At 40.3% G+C, this 8976-nt stretch overlaps 1 protein-coding gene across 1 annotated transcript in view; it reads left to right on the top strand.

Moving 5' to 3' along the window:
* HEPH (hephaestin) overlaps positions 1–8976 on the top strand; it is an 18711-nt gene that overhangs the window by 5358 nt on the left and 4377 nt on the right. Inside the window, exons 4-7 of the mRNA XM_017856716.1 lie at positions 1545–1756; positions 2740–2890; positions 4515–4727; positions 7296–7509. Of these exons, the coding sequence (XP_017712205.1) occupies positions 1545–1756; positions 2740–2890; positions 4515–4727; positions 7296–7509 (790 nt within the window). The remainder of the gene's footprint in view (positions 1–1544; positions 1757–2739; positions 2891–4514; positions 4728–7295; positions 7510–8976) is intronic.

The raw sequence follows: 8976 nt of genomic DNA, 5'->3' as shown, positions 1-8976 counted from the left end.
AGATTGGATATTAGATGTTATTAGGGAATTTTCTTAGGTGGAATAATGGCATTATAGTGACATAGGAGATGCTTGCTAATATCATGATGTTTGCATTCTACTTCCAAATGATTCAACAAAAGCAAACCAACAAAAACTGTGTATGTGTGTGTAGATGTACATACACATAGATCAGATAAATATGGCAAAATGTTAGCAATAGATTCTAGGTGATAGGGTGATCATTGCACTGTTTTTTAAAGTTTTCTGTGTATTCGAAAATTTGAAGAGTAAGAAATAATGAATGAATAAGAAAAGATAGGTTAAAACCATCCTAAATTATAGCCTCTTTTTATAAGCTATACTACAAATATCCTTCCACATGTTTCTTTGAACATTTTATAAACCTTTCTTCAGAATATATTTTAAGATGGGGAATTGCTATATCAGGGGATACGTACATTAAAATTTTGGTACCTACACCCAAATTGCTCTCTGGAAAGATTTGCAGCCCTATCAGTTTAGAGTTCCATTAGCAGTACCTGAGGAGGGCTCCTTTTCTTACAACCTCATCAGCAATGGTGAAATCTTTTCAATATTGTCGCAATGGCAGTCTTGTAGGCAAGTGACAACATCAACAAAACTCACTGTTGATTTGATTTATGTTTGTTTGATTATTTTATGTTGAACATTCAGTATTTATTGCATATATTATTCTACTTGTGGATATGAACCTTTTAAATAAATAGCTTTGTCTACACTTTTGTCTACACTTTTTTTTCAAATTTTGTCTACATTTTTTTTAAAAGTGTTATTCCCTTTTACATTTACACTCTTTATAGGTGAGTGAGTAGGGCAGTTGCCATCTAAACCACTTCTTACCATCATGCATTATTACAATTTGTAAAATCTTTGCTAAATTAATTTGTAAAAAAGTTATCTAGCTATTTTCAATTGTACTTCTTTGATTACTGATGGCGTGAAAATTTGAAAAAAAGTCTGTGCATTGCTTGACCATGTCTTGTGTCCATTTTAGAAATTACAGCCTTAGTGTTTTATATATATATGTGTGTATATATATACATACATACATACATAACATATACATACACACGTACATAATACATATTAAAGTAAAAAAGCATTAAATGATCACAGCTGTTCAAAGATGACATGGGCTATTATGGCAGGTAGTGAGTCCCTCATCACTGGAGAGTTTTAAGCAGAAGTAGGGATGTAAGAGCAGATTAATGTACGTTTTCAAGTGAGAGATGTTCCAAATAAGACTTAAAGTCCCTTTTAGTCCCAAGGTCCTATGACTTTGGAAAACTGAAACATAGGGAAGATTAAATTGCTGCATTTCATATAGCAAATAGTGGCAGAACGAGAAAATAAACTCATCTCTTGACTCCTTGACCAGAGTTCTCCTCAATATTCAATATTCCATGTTGCTGCTACTGCTGCTCCAAAATGCCTTTGTACTTCACAATTTTTATTTCACTGTTTGGAGCTGATGATTCTCATTCTAGTCAATCTAAGTCATTAGTCCCATATTTTCCCTACAGGCTCATCTCACCCTGGCTTGGTTGCCAAGCCCTTTGAGAAAGTAACGTACCGCTGGACAGTCCCCCCCCATGCCGGTCCCACTGCTCAGGATCCTGCTTGTCTCACCTGGATGTACTTCTCTGCTGCAGATCCCATAAGAGACACAAATTCTGGCCTGGTGGGCCCGCTGCTTGTGTGCAGGGCTGGTGCCTTGGGTGCAGATGGCAAGCAGGTATTGTCGGGGTTATCTGGTTAGGAAGCCTGCTGGGAGAAGGATGAAGCTGGGTTGCTGGATAGGAGTTAAGCATGGAACTGGGTTCTAAAGTTTATGGAATAGAGGAAAAATAATCGAGCTGGTCCATCAGAGATTAATAGTTGGTGACCTCATGGTATCTTGCATGTTATTTTTTGTACTGACAAATATATATCTTCTTTAGCCTTGCAGATAATTCATGATATCCTTTCATCATCTCTTTCTTTCCTCCCTCCTTCCTTCCCTCCTTCCCTCCCTTCTTCTCCCTCCCCTTCTCCCTATCTCTCTCATTCATCTCGGTGGCCCCTAAACCTTGCTCCTGATTGGTAAATCTGCTTTAATGTTTGCTTGTCTTCTTTTGTATTCAGCCCACGATTTCTAGCTGTGTAACACTGGTTGAGCTACTTAACTTCTCTTTGACTCCATTTCCTCATTTGTAAAAATGGCATAACAATGGAAGAAGACACCTTGGGTTTCTGTGAAGGTTAATTAAAATAATCCATATAAAGTGCTTAGCATAGGGTCTGGCACGTAATGAGCACTCAGTAAATGTTAGTGGTAACAATAATTAATATCGATATTACTTATCTTTTATTTTCTGGCTTCCCCCCAAGATGCCCCCTTGCTTTTCTAGTCACCTCCCCTCATTCCTCTCCCCAGGTGATTCCCAGCTCTCTTCTTTTACATGCTATACCTCTTATTTCTTATCCTATGCTCCTTCCCTGCCCACTTTCATATGTTCTTCCCTGTCAGGCTTGTCCTTTTATTCTGATCTTCTTCTCTCATCTGCAATTTGAGGTTACCTAAGGAAAAACTGCTGCAGCTCTGGATAGGAGGTATGGGCTCAAAATGGGAAAAGGAAATGGGAAAGAATCTGGCATCCCTTGATCTGTAACGACACAGTCCACAACTGCTGAAACCATTGTCATTTTTCCCTTTACTTTCTTCTATTGGGCTTGCAGAAAGGGGTGGATAAAGAATTCTTTCTTCTCTTCACTGTGTTGGATGAGAACAAGAGCTGGTACAGCAATGCCAATCAAGCAGCTGCTATGTTGGATTTCCGACTGCTTTCAGAGGATATTGAGGGCTTCCAAGACTCCAATCGGATGCATGGTATTGGGAATACTTTTGCCCTGGGCTAAATTGAGGGGTCCCAAGTAAAATCTAACTTTAACCGTAATCATGACCAATCCTGAAAACACGGATTTTATTGGTCATCTCTGTCCAAGAGGCGGGATAGATTGAGAAGTTAAACCAAACACCACAGATCTGATACTTAGTACCTTTGGGTGCTGTGTCCTGTGTTACACAGTATGTGGGACACTGGAAGAAAGAACTGCAAAATGAGGATTGTGCACAAGAAATCCACAAGGGATTGTGAAGAATAAGCCAGATGATACCTTTCCAATCTTATCTCCCTCTTCCTTATATTTTAGTACCTTTGCTCCCTAGCCAGATGATACCTTTCCAATCTTATCTCCCTCTTCCTTATATTTTAGTACCTTTGCTCCCCTACCCCATACTCCAGCCAACTGGGGCTATTTTTCTTTGTGAGCATGCTGATGTCATGCTTTTGCAGTGCTGTTCCCTTCACTTGAAATGCTCCATCTCTTGGTTCCCATTACTAGTTAGTTTCATCATTTGGAAAAAGTAAAACTGTCTCATGAGCAAAGTTCATTCCAGTTAGAATTTACTGAGTGCCTAATTGGTACTAGGTAATGTGCTAGGTGCTCAGGCAGTCACATAGATATAGAAAAAAAAAAAAATGATATGCTTCCTGTTATGTCAATCCAGTGCAGGAAATAGATTTGTAAGTAAATCACCAGAAAGTATATCAATTACATTCCACGGCAACTGATACTGCAGAATTTCGTGGGATAAAAGTTTCATGGATCAAAGAGAGAGTAATAACTGATTTACAGAGGATATCTGAACAAAAATACGATGGGTAAGTGGTAGGATGCCATAGAAAGAGACCATAAGGGAAGTTTATTGCAGAAAGAGGAAACCATGTGAAAAGTCAACAGGTATTATCAAAGCACCTACAATGTTTAAAGTTTTGGTAATGCAGAGAAAAATAGAGCTCATAGATAAGGACAACGGTGTGTGTGTGTGTGTGTGTGTGTGTGTGTGTGTGTGTGTGTGTGTGTAAGAGGATGGGAGGACAGACTTCAGGTAGGAGTACCAGAGAGGAGGCTATTGTAGGAGTTCAGGCCAGGGAGGATGAGGGCCAGAACTAGGGCAGTAGCAGTGAAGATGAAGAGGGGGAAACAGGTTGAGAGCTGAAGATGGAATTTTCAGATCCCCAACACATTATGGAGGGGTGGAAAATGAGATCAATGTAGAAAAGGAACAATTAGAGTGGTTGTAAAGGGACCAGAAAGTATGTTGCCACAGAAACCAAGGAAGGAGAGTTTCAAGAAATAGGGAATAGGAGAGATTGGTGTGTGTGTGTGTGTGTGTGTGTGTGTGTGTGTGTGTGGTAGTGGTTCAATGTTGTCAGGATGTGGATCATGGTGGAGGTGAGGTAAGAAAGGACAGTTGAGTGCTCATCCCAAAGACGCAGATAATCACGAGTAGAGTTAAGTGGATTAGAGAAGAAGCCAGAGGTGTTGAGGATGACTCAGCAGTTTCAAGTTGTGTGAAACCATAGTACATAGCTGATACCATGCTGCTGGCCAGTGCTGGAGTAGTCTGGTCTCATCTCCCCATCTTGTCTTGCGTTTTTGTTTTCCAGCCATTAATGGGTTTCTATTCTCCAACCTGCCTAGACTGGACATGTGCAAGGGTGACACAGTGGCCTGGCACCTGCTCGGCCTGGGCACAGAGACTGATGTGCATGGAGTCATGTTCCAGGGCAACACTGTGCAGCTTCAGGGCATGAGGAAGGGTGCAGCCATGCTCTTTCCTCATACCTTTGTCATGGCCATCATGCATCCTGATAACCTTGGTAAGTGCCTTAGCGGCTGGCCCTAAGCTTTATTGGGTATAGGGCCAGGAATGGGGTCAGGAAGAGGGAGGGATGGTGAAGAGAAAAGAAGAGGCATGCTGACGGTTCTAGGAAGTTTTAAAACACTTTTTTCTTTTCTTCTTCAATGTGCTCTCCATGTTCTGGTTACTTGGATTCCCTACTCAGCTGCAGGCAGAATAGATTTAGTAGAAGGTGGAGGAAGCTCTTTTCTGGAGCAACAGAAGGGAAGTTGGGATGTTGATCAGCTTTAGTGCAGTTCTTACATGGCAGGGAGTGGACTTGACTACATAGAGTTTTTTAGATATAGTACTTTTATTGGGAGGAAGGTCAATAAAATGCATATCCGTGCTATCAAATTGATACTCTGTGAGGATTTCTACAGACTTTCTCATTTCTGGTCTCTCCCTCTCTCTCTTTCTCCCCACGACACTCCCCCCGCCTCCCCCCGCCACCCCGTTGTGTGTGTTTGTATGTGTGTGTGGTGATGTAACAATTTCAGCCTGGAAATAAGAACACAGGAGCCCTAGTTCAGGCTCTTTCATTAACTTGCTGCGAACTTTGGTCTAATTACTTCCCTTCTCTCTAGCTAGATTTCTTCCTTCCTTGATTCTTTCCTTTCTGCCTTCCTTCCTTCTGTCCTTTTGTCCTCCCTCCGTCTCTCCTTCCCTGCATATCCTTTTTCTTCCTTTTATGAAGATGTTTGACTAAAACGTTTCTTCAGATTCTATGTATTTCTAGCATTTCATAATGGAGCAGTTATCTTTTCTTTTGTCCCTATGGTGTACTTTTTTTTTCCAGCCATTAGATGACAACAGTGTTTGTAAGAACAACCTGTCAGCTCCACACAGTTCCTATTAAACTTCTGTTTTACTCCTGTAAATTCCATTCATATTTAGGGGGAAAAACATCCTTGAACAAGTGTCTTCAACACTTTAATAAATTTAACCTAGTCCTGAGTTTGACAAACACTTGACATAAAGCTGGTCTCTTCAGAAATAGAAAGGACAGTTTGGAGGCTATTGTAGTTTTCTCGTGAGAGAAGCTTGTGGCTTGGACTAGGGAAGAGGCAGTGGAAACGAAAAAATAATTTTGAAGGAATTGCTGATAGGATTTACTGATGCAATAGATAAGGGTGGTAAGGGAAATAGAAGAAGTAGATGTGGAAAGAAATGACCCTTTCTTTCAAGGTGTTTATAAACTAGTAGAAGGGGTCATTTTAAAAGAGAGGGGCACTTAGCCCTTTAACATATGGTTTAGATATAAAGTGCATTAGTGGTGGAGAAGCGAAGAATGTAGAACTCTGTTTGGGCCGAAATAGTCAGGGAGGGCTTTCTGGAAAAGAAACATGAATTGGGTCTTGGATAATGAGTGGACTCTCATAGATACTTGGGGGTTGGGTCATAGGTAAGTTCCACAAAGAGGGTGACAAAATGAATGAAGATTTCAAGGTAGGAATGAATGAGATGTGTGAGAGAAGCAGTCAGAGTTCCGTGTAGTTGGAGTGATAGTTGAATTTGAGACAATGTGTGGGAAGTAGAACTGGATTGGTAGTTTGGGGTGAACTCATAGAAGGCTTTGAAAGCCAGGAAGAAGAGTTTGTAGTGATGGGATAAGCACTGAGCAGCAAAGTAAGGAAACAATGAGAGTAATGTTCTACGAAAGTTAGCTTCTTTGATCGACATTGAGTTTGAGTATCCTTGAGGTAGAAATTTGGAGCTTAAGATCCGGTCGCGGCAACTCCACAACACAGACATTTAAGACTGTTACCTGCACATTCCATTGTAAAAAAAAGAGTGAAGGACCTTCTAAAGCTGTCTTAGGTAAGCATCCCTCTGCAATCAAGACGTTCTCTTTCTTTTTAGCTAACTATTGAAGTCTATTTTCTTTCTTTGGTACTTGATGAGAAACAACTCATCATTGTTTTTTCTTGGAATAAGAACTATTACAGCTATATTTACTTATTTGTAGCATCACTTAACTGAGCATTGAATATGTTCTGTACTAAGCACTGTTCACAAACTATTGGGTTTAGTTGTTAAACAACCAAATAAAGTAAAATAATCCTCATTTTACTGATGAGGGAACTGAAAAACAGAGGTTTAGCAATTGCCACAAGGTTTTATGTGTGTGTGTGTGTGTGTGTGTGTGTGTGTGTGTGTGTGTGTGTATATGATTTATATATAATAAATGAAAGATAGGGTTACCAACCATGGCAGTTTGCCTAGTACTAAGAGGTTTCTAGAAATATGGGACTTACAGTGCTAAAACTAGAAACATCCTGGAAGAAGTTGGTTATTCTAGTGGCCGAGTTTAGTTTTAATAAACCCAGTGTATGTAGCTTTGGAGCTGGAGCTCTTAACCTTTGAGCTCATTACTCTCAATAAACTTTTAATACTCTTTTATCTATGTGTAGTTAAGACAAAAGCCTTATCTCAGTCTATCTGAGACTAATGATTTTCTACAGTATGCCTAGGGAAAGACAGGAAATCCCCCAGGCACCACCCTGGGGTGTTCTGAGTCAGATTTTTCTCTCTGATCCTCCCTTAGGGACATTTGAGATTTATTGCCAGGCAGGCAGCCATCGAGAAGCAGGGATGAGGGCAATCTATAATGTCTCCCAGTGTCCTGGCCACCAAGCCACCCCTCGCCAACGCTACCAAGCTGCAAGAATCTACTATATCATGGCAGAAGAAGTAGAGTGGGACTATTGCCCTGACAGGAGCTGGGAATTGGAATGGCACAACCAGTCTGAGAAGGACAGGTAAGGCTTCAGAAATGGAGAGATTACACTTTTAGAAAAGCATTTTGCAAATGAGAATACTGAAATTCTGAGATGAGGAGACTCTTATCTCAGGTCTCCTAATATGATACCAATAGATTTGGGAGATGGGGCTATAATGCAGCTCTTATGAATTCTAGCTCAGTGCCGCTTCTATATTGACATAGTGAGGGAATAAAGCTTGCCCACACCTTCATGCTCTTGATCTTTGTCTCTCTTCTTTCAGTTAACTGAAGTATTTACCCTGGGACTTAAATTTTACAGGATTTACTCAAGGGACTGAATGTCTCAAGCTCAGCTGCCCCTTGACAAAATGGCATTGCATTTATTAAGGTACAGACTAAGCTATGTAGCAGAAAATGTCTAAAACAGAGTGATTTAAATATGATAGAATTTTATTTCTTTTTCACATAATAATACAAATATGAGCAGTTCAGGCTGGCAGGCTATCATCCTCAGCACTTGCTTTCCTTTCTGGGGCCAAGATGTCTGTTCCAGTTGTAGCTATTCCCAGCTATCATGAAGAAAGAAAGAAGTCTAGGGCAAGCAGCATTGTTTATAAGGACACAGCATGGAAGCTGTATACCTCACTTTTTTTAAAATTTATTTTTTATTATTCTTTAAGTTCGAGGGTACTTGTGCACAACGTTCAGGATTGTTACATATGTATACATGTGCCATGTTGGTGTGCTGCACCCATTAACTCGTCATTTACATTAGGTATATCTCCTAATGCTATCCCTCCCCTCTCCCCCCAACCCATGACAGGCCCCGGTGTGTGATGTTCCCCTTCCTGTATCCAAGTGTTCTCATTGTTCAGTTCCCACCTATGAGTGAGAATATGCGGTGTTTGGTTTTCTGTTCTAGTGATAGTTTGCTGAGAATGATGGTTTCCAGCTGCATCCATGTCCCTACAAATGACCTGAACTCATCATTTTTTATGGCTGCATAGTATTCCATGGTGTATATGTGCCACATTTTCTTAATCCAGTCTGTCATTGATGGACATTTGGGTTGATTCCAAGTCTTTGCTATTGTGAATAGTGCCACAATAAACATACGCGTGCATGTGTCTTTATAACAGCAAGATATATAATCCTTTGGGTATATACCCAGTAATGGGATGGCTGGGTCAAATGGTATTTCTAGTTCTAGATCCTTGAGGAATTGCCACACTGTCTTCCACAATGGTTGAACTAGTTTACAATCCCACCAACAGTGTAAAAGTGTTCCTATTTCTCCACATCCTCTCCAGCACCTGTTGTTTCCTGACTTTTTAATGATTGCCATTCTAACTGGTGTGAGATGGTATCTCATTGTGGTTTTGATTTGCATTTCTCTGATGGCCAGTGATGATGAGCATTTTTTCATGTGTCTGTTGGCTGTATGAATGTCTTCTTTTGAGAAATGTCTGTTCATATCCTTTGCCCACTTTTTGATGGGGTTGTT

The sequence above is a fragment of the Rhinopithecus bieti genome, unplaced genomic scaffold, assembly GCF_001698545.2.
Source record: "Rhinopithecus bieti isolate Rb0 unplaced genomic scaffold, ASM169854v2 scaffold_46174, whole genome shotgun sequence".
NCBI lineage: Eukaryota > Metazoa > Chordata > Mammalia > Primates > Cercopithecidae > Rhinopithecus > Rhinopithecus bieti.
Note: the sequence above shows the minus strand (reverse complement) of the source record. Positions and strands in the feature narration are given on the sequence as shown.